Source organism: Gymnodraco acuticeps, unplaced genomic scaffold (genome assembly GCF_902827175.1).
Source record: "Gymnodraco acuticeps unplaced genomic scaffold, fGymAcu1.1, whole genome shotgun sequence".
NCBI lineage: Eukaryota > Metazoa > Chordata > Actinopteri > Perciformes > Bathydraconidae > Gymnodraco > Gymnodraco acuticeps.
The window spans coordinates 3,470,153-3,483,119 of NW_022990947.1; the positions used below are offsets into that span (position 1 = coordinate 3,470,153).

The 12,967-nt window shown below is 38.2% G+C and overlaps 1 protein-coding gene across 1 annotated transcript in view; it reads right to left on the minus strand.

Annotated features, from left to right (window-relative positions):
* ccser1 (coiled-coil serine-rich protein 1) overlaps positions 1-12,967 on the minus strand; it is a 136,379-nt gene that overhangs the window by 117,490 nt on the left and 5,922 nt on the right. The window contains 3 exon segments of the mRNA XM_034234800.1: positions 1,742-1,832; positions 9,862-10,046; positions 12,059-12,476. Coding sequence (XP_034090691.1) covers positions 1,742-1,832; positions 9,862-10,046; positions 12,059-12,476 — 694 coding nt within the window.

Consider the following 12,967-nt stretch of genomic DNA (forward strand, 5'->3'; position numbering starts at 1 on the left):
TAGATTAATGTAACCTCACATTTATATACTTGACTGAGATCTGTTATATAAGAATCAAATAATAATAATAATTCCTTACATTTATTATAGCGCTTTATCAATGACTCAAAGCGCTTTACACATTACACATATATGATACATGCAATGGTTAGATACTGTGGACAATACCCACAGGAGCCAGTTCAGGTGAAGTGTCTTGCCCAAGGACACACCGGCTTTACAGACGCAGCAGCGGCGGGTTTCACCCCTTGATCTGATGATCATTGCACAGCGCACTGCGCCACACCGCCCATCTTCACGCCTCGAAGAAGATGGCACTTTTACAGGTACACATTAGTATTATACATGTACTGTGGACATTACCCACAGGAGCAAATCCGGGTGAAGTGTCTTGCCCAAGGACACAACGGCCTGACGCAGTGGCGGCAGGAGCGGGTTTCGAACTGGAGTTCCCCAGCACTCCCCCTTGATCTGATGATCGGATGCACAGACCACTGCCCCACCCGTCCCACAATACATATCAAAGCCAGACGTACTCACACACATATAATGAGTCAAGAGAGAGTGAATGAAATGTCTTTATATTTACAGTAAAACTCGAATTCTCAATTACTAAACTTCTTGAAGCACAGACATGGTAGGGTAACCGAGTTAAAGATAATACAGTCAATTTCCAAATGGTTTTACAGCCTGCACTTAGTGTCTTTACAGTTGGAGATGTGTTAATAATATGAAGCAAACATTTGCAATCTGAAACATAATCAATACTGACAGTATTTGCAAGAGTCTGTAATGTTGCCCAATTACCATAATGCCCTGCGAGGAATGAATAAATAAGAATAGTGCTTGCAAATGCAATCAATCATTTGACTTCACTACGTGTACTCACAACCAAAAAAATGAGGACACAGTTATGTCTAAGAATTCATCATTATATTAACACATTTCCTTGTGTTGTGTTTACAGCCACCCACCACACTCATTAGATATAATCATTTTCTATGTGTTATATGGAAGGAGGTTGGGGTTACAGTTTGCTGCACTGTGGCAGAGCAAAAGCAATAAGTCTCCTCTGTCACTTTTACACAATGAGCCATGTCAGTTAGAGTGTAACTGAAATTCCTCAACAGTGAAGCAGGTAAATCGTGGTAAATGAGGCAGCTACATCCGAGTAGGTGGCACGTGTTAAAAGAACCAGGGAGAGCAGTGGTTTGAGGGTGATGCAGTAGAGGGGATTTAATTAGAAAAAACAGACGGGGAGTAAAGAGAAAGAAAGAGAGCAAGTACAAAATAAATAAAGAACGGGTGAAGAGAGGGAAAGCAAAAAGGAGAGTTCAAATAATCAGTAACACAATGAGTGAACATGAGCAGATGTTCACTTGAGAAGTGAAAGATAAAAGGAGAGAATTTTGAAAACAAACCATTTTCACTCCTGATTTAAAATCATTTATTTCCAGGAACATTTAGCTTCTTTTAAAAGCAGCCCTTACTGTACGATGTTTGAGAAATATAACAAAAACTAACAGACCTAGTATTTGACCCAGCTGTGGATAGTGTTGAATTATGCATTTGACTTTAACCCCTTCAGTATTTAAATAATAGTTAAGTAAGTACCACTGCATAAATATGTGGACATATGTTTGCTTGATGAAGTTCAGTGTGGAAAAGTGAGCTCTATCTGTATCTTTCCTATGCTTCACATTGAGATGCAGATTTTCTTTAGTAAAAACATTTTAATTACCATGTCGATGTCGCTGGTCATCAGAAAGGTCCAGGTCCAACATAAGATCATCTTCATCAAGCTCTGACGAACCCAGGTAGTTCAAAACATCCTAAAGAGAAAAGACAAAAAAGACAAAACTGAAAAAAGCTATCTAAAGATAATAATTAGAAATACTCATTATTATATCTATAGTAATATGATTATGTAAGTTGAAAAAATACTCATCTCATGAATATCCTACAGGTTAAGCAAATCATGAAGAAGAAAAACTAAATACATACTAATTCAAATAGGGCTAAAATATGACAACATTCAAGCAAATTATATAAGGATTTGTATCAAAATAATCCTAATTCGCTAAGTATAGTAGTCATTCACAAAGATTCCACAGCCAGAAAACCCAACATCAACACTTGATAGTTATTTATTGATGATATTTCTTTCACTTTTCTCCACTTGACGAAATATCCAGTCCCTCACCATACTGTAAGCATCTAGGCTCATGAACACATATTGTTTCTCCTGTTATAAGGGAATCATTAGGGTTCAGTTAGTGAGAGCAATGAATGTGCCAAATCAGGCTGTGTAACATCTGTCAGCATCCCCCATGCTTCGTAAAAGAAGAAGTACCTGCTGAACAAGAGCAACTTTACAATCTACTATCCTTGGTTGCAGTCAAATTGTTAGTTTAGCTTAGGAGCCTTCCTATCGGGGTGAAATGACCCGGAAGTCCCTCAGTGGCCGCCATGATAAGAGCCGTTCGAATTCTCTAGATGATAGCAAAGGAGGTTTGAAACTTCCTTTATAACCTCCTTTAGTTTAGGAACCAAGGACCTTCCTTTACGAAAGGAAAGGAGAAAATGCTGCCCCACAATGCCTTGCGGCCGCAACATTTGCCATTTCACAATATTTGGCCGTTCACAGAAACAACCGATCATGACCGAGAAATTATTATCATGAAAGTTACGGTACTTATTAATAAGCATTTTACAACTTATGTGGTAACTTGCCAAAGTGCTTTGTTTTGAACGTTCAACACTATAATAATCAAAAGGAGAAATATGAACGTTACTTCAAATAAAGTCAACACTTCATAGTGTTTACTGAGCTCTGTGGGGTTTCTTGAACTTTTAAAACATGTTTTAATGGTTATATACACAGTGATAGGTAAGGACTAACAAGTTTATTATAAATACATTTGTATTTATTTTAAGATCTTTTCTTACAATCATACGTATTGGGATCATGTGGATTAATACGTGTGGACCGGAGGGTGACAAGCATAAGTTTCACTTTCCTTTTTTATTTCAATTCCAACCTTGGTCATGAAGAATATATGTTTCTCTGTTGTCCCCGTTCATACAGCATAAAACAACACCATAAGAACGCGGTGCAAAGTATCTAGATGCGTTTACAGTAGACCGCCATTCTTATTATACATCCATGTAGTTCGCTGTATAGAAAACTGTAGTCTCCCCACAGCAGATGCACATTTATGACGTCCGCTGGCGCATCATAAATACGTTGGATAGTTTAGTGCAGTGGGATTCTCAAAGCACAGCAGTCTCTTTGAGTAAATCCTTTGAATTCTCCTATCCACTATTCCTTAACCCTGTGACGTTTCACAGAGATCAAGGAATAGTGGATAGGAAAAGACGATAGGAGCTGATTTTGGACAATTCGACTGCAACCCCTCTCTCTTCTCTCTCCATTAAAAATAGAGCCATTAACGACATGTGATTCCTAAAATTGTTTACACACAAAACCAACTTTCCAAAGCATTTGTAAGATGCCATTAACCTGATTTTGTTATCTATAAAACCTAAACATTTTTCCATCTACCTTACAGGGAACAAGATGTTCTCTGTAAATAGCATCAGGGACAATGCTCTTCAAAATCCAACAATAGCTTTCAATTCAAATAAAACCTTTTACAAACGTTCCCCAACCCTGGTTGTAACAGTTTGAAAACAAGAGGCATGTTTTAATATTTCATGGTAGTATTCTGGGTCTTGAGATGTTAGAAATTACAATTGTATCTTTAATCCCTATTTCTCAATCGGGCTACAGCTACCTGACTATAATAAGTGATGTTTCAACACTGAATGCCCCACCTCAAGAATGCCCCACCCTTTGTTCTTGGCTTTATTTTGAGGTTATAATGATGCCCTGTGCTCTCTAAGGTGCAGCTGCATTTCGAAAGTCAATGCTGCCATCTCATGGTCATCAAAGGGAAACCATTGTAGATATAGCTACATAAATAAATATTGGCAAACTGATAAAAACCCAACACACCACTGCTAAAAAGAGTGTATTTGTTGCAGTTGTACATATATACAAATAGATAAGGTTATGTAAGAATTGGCAGCAGGCAGGATAATTGCTAAAAAAACAATGACTTTTTTGATCATGTTCCCTTATTATCACAGACACATCCAGGTGAGGTGTAAAAACTCTGCCAACATGCGCTTCCCTGGTATAATACTCTCACAATCAGCAGGTTCGCTCCAATTATTCTACACCTAAAAAAACCTGAGCAATCCCTGGGTCAAATTATATATTATTTGCAAATAAGTAAGCAGATGTGATATGGACAGCATACCGGTAATAATGAGCACCCCAATACTTTCTACATCTCATAAAGTGCCCTGAATTGTCCTGATGAAGCATGTCTCAGCAGTCTGATAACCTCACAAGACCAAAATAGCTCATTATGCAGTAGATGATAGCAAATGAGGTTTGAAACTTTAGTAGTGCTTTGACCTTTTAGTAGTGCTTTGACCTTGTTCTGACTACATTTCAAAACCTGAATCAACGTTTTAGACAAGATTTTGAATATTTGCTTACTACAGGATTGAACTTGTATGCACTCAAACAATTAAAAAGTTAAACCAAAGTAAATATCAGGCATCGGAAAACTACATGCAGCAGTCACATGGAGTATCAGCAGAAACTCCATTAACCAGCTCTGTTCAGCCCTCATCACTGTTGGTTGGACATAAACAACCTCAGTATTGATCTCCTCCCTTTCTTGTACAAGACACTCGATGCTTAGTGACTTGCCTAACTATTTAACTACAGCACTGTCCTATGTGTGTGTGTGTGTGTGTGTGTGTGTGTGTGTGTGTGTGTGTGTGTGTGTGTGTGTGTGTGTGTGTGTGTGTGTGTGTGTGTGTGTGTGTGTGTGTGTGTGTGTGTGTGTGTGTGTGTGTGTGTGTGTGTGTGTGTGTGTGTGTGTGTGTGTGTGTGTGTGTGTGTGTGCGCGTGCGTGTATGAGAGAGGGAGAGAGGGAACGAGAGAGAATAATTACCAAACAGCTAAATCAATGTTCTCCAAGTACATAACACGTGAGGCCATTGTGTTAAGTGTACTGTGTTAATGTCTAACACTATATTACTGTTTTTTCACCAGCTGCTCGGCGCAGTTAACATCAGAGAAAGACCAGAATGCATTTCAACGTAATGCAATTGAACAGAAGAACTCCATCCAGGCAGCTAATAGCGAAAGGTATTGGAAAAGAAATGAAGACCCATTCTGTGTGATACTACTGCACAGACTCCATTTGAAGCTAAATTACCCATTTAAATCTGCCCCTCTAACCACAGAAATCTATTAATATGATTTTACAACCCAGATATGTAACCTTTTTCCCTTGCTTATGTGATTTGATTGAGTGTAATCCTTGAGTTAATAGAGATAATATCAGATTCAAGTCTGAATCTTAACAGATGGCTCCATCTCTTAACCTACAAGCAGAATAATAATCCCAAGAGATGGTTTATATTGAAGGGAGAGGGGCAATAGCTACACATCTGTAACGTTTTGTGACCTTTTTACACGGTTGTAACATTAATTTGCTGACAAAATCTTTCCACATTCAGAAATATAAACACCAGTCAAAGTACTTAAACCTCTTCGGTGATAGTTCCTGCTACAATAGCAGTCTCCATGAATACCGACAGCGATGGGCCGGTCACATTTGGTCATATGTCGACATTTTGGAACCATTAGTAGGGCTTTAGTGGAGAATATTTAGCAGCAATAAGGCTCGTCGAGATATGATATGACAGGGGCCTGACCATTCACCACTATAAAAACAACACGTAAAACCTTACAATCAGGCCGATGTAGTACATAACCAGGGTATTGAGTCTTCCTAGAGAATCCATCAGTAAAGATTTTTCCTGTCCATAAAATGCACTGGTTTCTGTTCATACTCTGAGGAAATCACATACAGTCTATAAAAACTACATTTATTCAGTGCCCTAGGGTGATAAATGCGTTAAGATCAAGGGAGAGAGATTTGGCTTGGTAGCTAGGTATTATGGCTTCTGGCGATGGAAAATATACGGACTAACAAATGACTTTCATTCTGTCTGAGCAGATGCTTCACAGCCAGTTGTGTTTACAAGGTGCCTGAGGGAACAAAAGGTTGAATGTCCAGTCAAATGGGAAATCTGTTGAATGCAAAGAAACCGATTATTATTATTATTATTATTATTATTATAATCATTATTATTATTATTATTATTATTATTATCATTATTATTATTATTATTATTATAATCATTATTATTATTATTATTGGCAACTATCTTCTCCTATACATACAGATTAATCTCTCATCCCAGAGCTAAGCAAACATCCATTTCAAATTAAATGTGCAATGCCTTTTACAATTTAAGAGAGATACTACATTTTAGTGCTTTATAGAGTACACTTTGGTAGCAACAGTATCCATATTTTCACTATGGCCATTAATTTGAGTTACATATTTAAATTAAGGAGTCCTATCACGTATTGTAAAGTATACAACTTTACGAGATGATGTTGTGTGCGAGGCTGCCGAGGCAGAAAATGTGACTACAGTCATAACTTAGAGATAGCTATTTCCTACCTCTGCAATATGTCTGGATGTGAACATGATTTCTACAAGAGAAAGCACCTAAAGGTGGAGTTTTTCCCAATATCAATATTGTCTTTGAGCTCTTTAGCCTGTCGATGAAAAATGTCACTGAATTAAAGAAAAGTTTTGTTTCTACAGCAGAGGAAGTCAATTTCTCTCTGATAGCTACTAATGAGCTCCTCACTCCATTTTTAGTGTACATTTACTGTTTAATAGCCTCTATACAGGTAATTAATTTAAAATTAACACATTTAGTATATGAACAACAAGTTATCTTCTAATAATTGCCATAAAATATTAAACATAACTAGCTATAATTAGGGGATTGAATGCAATATCAGAATGTATTCATGTGTGTATGTGAACATGTGGTATACATATTCCAAGTCCATATTGTACAATAAGTGTTCCCTTGTTTTTAAGAACATTTTCTTTGATAATATGCAAATAAATGCAGCATGATGATTATTGTTTATAAGAATAAACACCAGCAAACAGATGGTGCTAAACCACATTTGCCAATTTACCTAAATTGTCTTGATTCATAATTAAATCACACAATAATACTGCTTATTTTGCTGCCAATAACTATGAATGGTTATGTCATGATATAAATGATTTTCTTTTCATCCACCACTGTCTTCTGAGCTCATCTGTGTGACAAGTTCGTATCAAGGAGCATAGCTTCAGAGAAAGTGATTTGAAATGTGATTTAATGTGTGTATGATCATTTGTACTGCTTTCATAAGCTGTCCGTGGGCAAAACCATACTGTACAAATATCCTCATTGCTTTTCATTTAAAAACCCAACCGTCTGGTTGTGGTAATAACAAATTCTGTCTCGGATAAGAAGATAATCCTTATCTGTTCTATAATTATTTACAAGTGTCACTTATGATATCAAGGCTTTACAAGGCCGCATTCAGATAGGAGGATATGAAAACAAGAGGCATCCTGTTAACAAGTCTAGCGAGCAAGCTTTGAATGCAGGTGTGCATAAGTAACAGTCAAATTCAAATGGATTGCAGTTGAACTATTCTGCCACATACTGAATGTCAATCAACCTACAAACAAAAGTTCAAATGTGTTCATCTTCTCTCTCAGACGAGAGAGAATTTCTTCAGAACGTCCTAAGTTATTCCTTTCAACTGGAATTTAATTTAATCACTGCCAGCCTGCCAACATATTATCACTGTCTCACTGAGAAAAATATGAGCAACCAACAGTGTTTACGGGGTGGAAATAAATATCTCTCGACAACCCGAATGGGATATCAAAAATAACAATAGCAACTGGAATGAGATCACCAAACAGCTCAAGCAAACACAGCGTTCCTCACAGAGACACCTCGCAGTTTCTCTCAACTTAGAAGTAAACATTTGTCATTGCAAATCAAATATTTAGCAGCTTCAAGATAATTATATTCTCTCCTTGTAATGAATCAGTCAAAAATAAACTATATACACCTAGCTTACTGTCTCTGTTTGGCCCTAAACTGTTGCACTGTCCCACAGGGCTTCTTCACAGGTAAACACCACAGTGAGCCACACTGTTTATACAATAAGCCAACCATTTCTCTTCCTTGTATTCATACCCTCAACTGCCTTACTTATGTATTTACTTAGAAGAAGGCCTCTCAGGTGTCTCAGTTCAGACTTATCCATAAGCTTCACAAGTGCCCTCTGCAACAAAAAAAGACTTTTATCAGGCTGAAATAAAGAGGAGAAATGGAGGGACATAATTGAATTTAGACTCCAAGGCTCCTGCGCTTTAGGCACAATGTAGGCCTCTGAAGGGCCCTTCAAACGACAGAGAAAGGAAAAGAAAAGATTAGAAGTCTGTGCCAAGGAGCAGATGGAGTCTGCAAAGAACATAGCAATGTGCTGTGTGTATACCTGCCCTCGAGATGAAAGCATACAGTCCTTGGTAAAGTAAATTGGATTGACAAACCAACAGATATTCCCCTGTGTGTTGTGATCTTTATATATATACAGTCTATGGTTGTGATGTATTGTTGGAAGCGAACCCATAAACAATAATACCAGTAGCACCTGAAGCAAATGTTGTTAAAGCTTAAGCATGAATCAAAAAACGGGGGCAATGACTGTTAGAGTCAACTCACACAATATGTGAAATATTTACTGAAGAAGTAATATTACTAAACTAATCACACTTACCCGGGTCATAATGTCAGGGCTTTGCCTTATATAGCATTAAATATTAGAATTCTTCTTATCATTTGTATTCATGTGTACTCACAAGGTATGGTAACAATATAACTAAGAAAATCAAGGGGTTTTCAGATTCTCATGCTTAACTTGAGCTGTTGAATATCAGAACTAATGACACATTAGGACTTATTAGTAACCCGTGTGTGATTGCAAAGTCAGTACAGAACTGTAGATCGCCATTCAATGTGACATTTCTTGTCATGAGCAAATGTGTGTCTGTTTGTTTTCACCTCAGGATACACTGTTCAGTGCCTCGTGGAAACGTTTAAGAAAGGCATCATGGTAATCCTTTTAGGATTATTAAGACGTTCGTTACATTAAGTGCTATTCTCATTCTATCTTGTTTGCTGTGTTTTGGGCGGATTCATTTTCTCTACCTACTTTTCTTTCCTCCATTACATTTGGGGCAATTTATTACTGCCCTGAAACTGCACAGCAAAGTATTCACATTTGGTCTTCTTTTTTTTCTATCTTGTTTTTCTACTCTAATTGATTTTGTTTTCCTTTGTGTTTTGAAATGTTGTTCTAGTGCATTCTAGTGAAAAGTTTCTATATATAAACTGGATGGGCACTCAGAGAGCTCAAGCCTCCGCTAAGGTCATGTCCCATCTTGCAATATTAATGAAAATGAAAAGTAATGTGTGTATCCGCCCTGTGATTTGGATCTGCTCCAAAATGTGTGGCACATACTTCACTGTTTAGTCAGACACATGTGTATTTTTGTGTGCGAGTGTGTGGGTGTGCGTTTGTGTGTGTGCGTGCCGTGCATGTGGGTGTGTGCATGTGCTTGTCTTGGGGTTAGTTATGCTGTACCTAAACATCATAATTCAAATGTAAACTGTTACACACACACACAATACACTGTATCTTTCATACACACACCATCTGTATCTGCTAAAGTGTTAACCCTAATTCAGCATGACCTGAAAAAGTAAAAAAGTCATATAATCTAGTAATTTTGAATTAACTTATACAATCAAACACACACAGTCGAGTCCTACCAGACTGCCCAGTTTGGAGGATGAGGAGTTGTTTCTGTGTTTGAGGAGGCCACATCCCTCCATGCCCGGGGCATCCTTGTGGTTTCCATGGATACGAGGCCCACCAGCCCCCTCAGATGAGGAGCGAAGACGCCTTTCCATCCGCATCACCTCATGATAGGGGCTGACACTGCTGCACAGAGACGCTGCTGGAAAGAGTAATGAGAGGAGATAAATTGAGTTAGGGTGAAACTGTTGAAACACTGACTCTAAAAGCAGAGACATAATCTTCTTTTTATTATATTTCCAACGGGTAGCAGTCAGCCCAATTTCCTGTATGACGGTGGGTTATTTTTATGTAAATTAATGAAAAAAGGGCTCTTACTTATTGAGATTTTTAAATTAAGTAAACATTTCCCTATCTAAAGCTCCTCAGCAGTATTGCTTTTGGTCGAATGGTATTTTGTGACCATCCGGTTTTATCTCGTTCCCACAAAATGAGAGAATGAATGATGAACTTCGGGGGCAAAACCCAGACAACTGCTATAATTGCTCTATTATGATCTACTAATGGATATATGCATAAACAGACAGACAATGCCAGGTCCTTCCATTGTGTGCACGGTTATGAAACGGCTCTTCATGAAAACCACTCGCTCCCTACCTGTCTCTCTCTTTCACAAACACTGACACATGCACACTGCCTACATGTACAAAGTGTGTGTGCACGAGTCTTTTTTCTTGTCTTCTTTTGTCTTTATTCTGACACTTCCTGTCTCCGGCCCATTTTACTAGAGGCTCAACACATACCAGAGGACTTTAAACTGTTTGTGAAATGGATATGGTCAAATTTGTTTTTTGTGGAGTCCAACAGACTCCTCCCGTTATTCCTGTAGTTTATTTGTAGTTCCCACAGCTTGGAAGCTAAACATTCACCAAGTTGTAATCAATATTTAGCTACTGCCCTGCAATAATGAATTGCAATACACTACATGTGTGTATGTGTTCACAAAACAACAATAGGCAACTGATTCCGCACTAAGCTTTCATAATTTAGAAGGGGTTTTTTTGAGCATGTAACACTTACATGTCAAGTATAACTCAAATACAACAGCATTTCTACTGGGTTGTCAAAAAAGTGTCCATTTAAAACAAAGAAATGCTATCTTAATTAATTTGTTGAGTACTTTTTAATCATGATTAAATCTTGATATATTCATTAATTTGAACTTATCTTACTAAAACCCTCAGTTTCCTCTGCCAGCAGCACATTAATAAAGTGACATTTCAGTATCAGCAAAAATTAAATGATCAGTTGCTTCAACTAAACTAATTTCTAATAGCACGGTTAGCTAGTCCAAGTGAGACCATTAATCAAGCCAACACTTGATTCACTAAATTATCTTTTTTCCTGAAAGGGTAATAAACTCAGCCAGAATCTCATGTTCCATATCACACATTAAAGTCTGAGAAAAAGGTTAGGATACAGGGACAAATATTTTTTGGGAAACATAATTATGGGCTGTAGATCTCGGGAAGAAATATTTTTTGTGAGGGGAAGCCTTGGCTGAAAAATCTCCTCTGAAATATGTTACAACAGCTGAGGAAGTGAGGAAAATGGTAACACATCATCTCGGGTAAAATGATAGATTGTCAGTTTGACAAACTACAGTCAACCCACATCTGGAATGTATTCATTAGACTGAAGGTTTTTTTTTCAGATGAACTGTCTGAGGTGATTGCTCAGAGTGACGGCTATAAAAGTTTCAGATTCAGTTCGAGCTTCGAAATGTATTGTAATATTTGGACACAACAGGAAACATGTTTTCTGTTGCTTTTTGAAATGCAAAATGTACTGATACATGAGTGAGTTAGATATCAGGTAAAGCATAAGAGTAAATAGAATAATCCCAAAAATACAAATTATGTCCAACAGACACAAGCAACACGCACATATAACAAATATACATAGCATACATACTCCCCCCGCACAGCAAGAAGTCAATACTGTCACTGCGTTTTACATAAAATAGCTAGTCAATATCATAGAGCCGATATCACAAGGGAGTGTGAAGCCAAGTTTTGATGTCTGTGTGTCTCAGTTACCATGCGGGATCAACCTGGCTGGGCTCCCATGGTACACGGTACGTCGGTACATGGTAGTGTATGTTATCTGTGTTTGTGACTGTGGCGATGCATGTAAACTTGAGTTTCTCACCTGCATGTGGTTTCCTCAAATGAGAGGACCTTGGCTCGTGGCAGCCACAGAAGCTTCCTCTTTCTTGAATGGAGCGCGTTCTTCTTGCCTTCCTTTCCGATTGCTCTGGGTTAGAGTGGCACCCCTCGCTGAATACCACACATGCCTCGCTCTCGCTGGTGGTCTCTGTTTGGTAACCTGCCTTCCTCTTCTCCACTAACTCCTTCCTCTCCACTGCTGACAACTCATCCCTCACTTCCTTTCTCTCTTCCTCCCTCTCCCTTCTCTCTTCCAGTGATTGTTCCCGCAGAGGTAGGCAGGGTACAGCTGTCTCCGGCTCTGAGAGGGAAATGGCAGTCTCATAGTCTGTGTTGTTTGCTGTGCTGGTGTCCGGGAGTAAAGGTTTTTCAGTGCTGGACTGGGCTGGAGTGAAGAAGACCTGAGGAGAGGACATTTCATTGAGAATGTGTAGAAACAGAACAAGCTGTTGCTATCAATGTTACATTTGAATACAAGAACAATTGTGAACTGAAATGGGTCAAAAGGTTTGCACGAGGATATATTTGTGTCCTCAGGCACAAGGTGTGAATGTTTGGGAAGCACAGTCACAGTATTTACTCTTGCGGAGCTTTGTCTTTGCAGCCAAAAATAGAATCAATTATTTGAAGGAGGAAAAGTTGTGAGCACAAAGGTGTGAAATGTGGAGGACAGTTTTCAGACATGCAAGGACTTTTCTCTTCATGCCTTAGCACTTTCAATAAAAGGACTTTTATGCCCTGTGCTCAATTTTTATGTCACATTTCACAGATTCCACTCAGTGATCATAAATATTCCTCCTTTATGGTTTTTGTTCTTGACATCCAAGGGCACCTGTGGTTGTATTATCTATTCCTCAAGCTCTAATATTGCATTTTTTAAACAAATATTGTT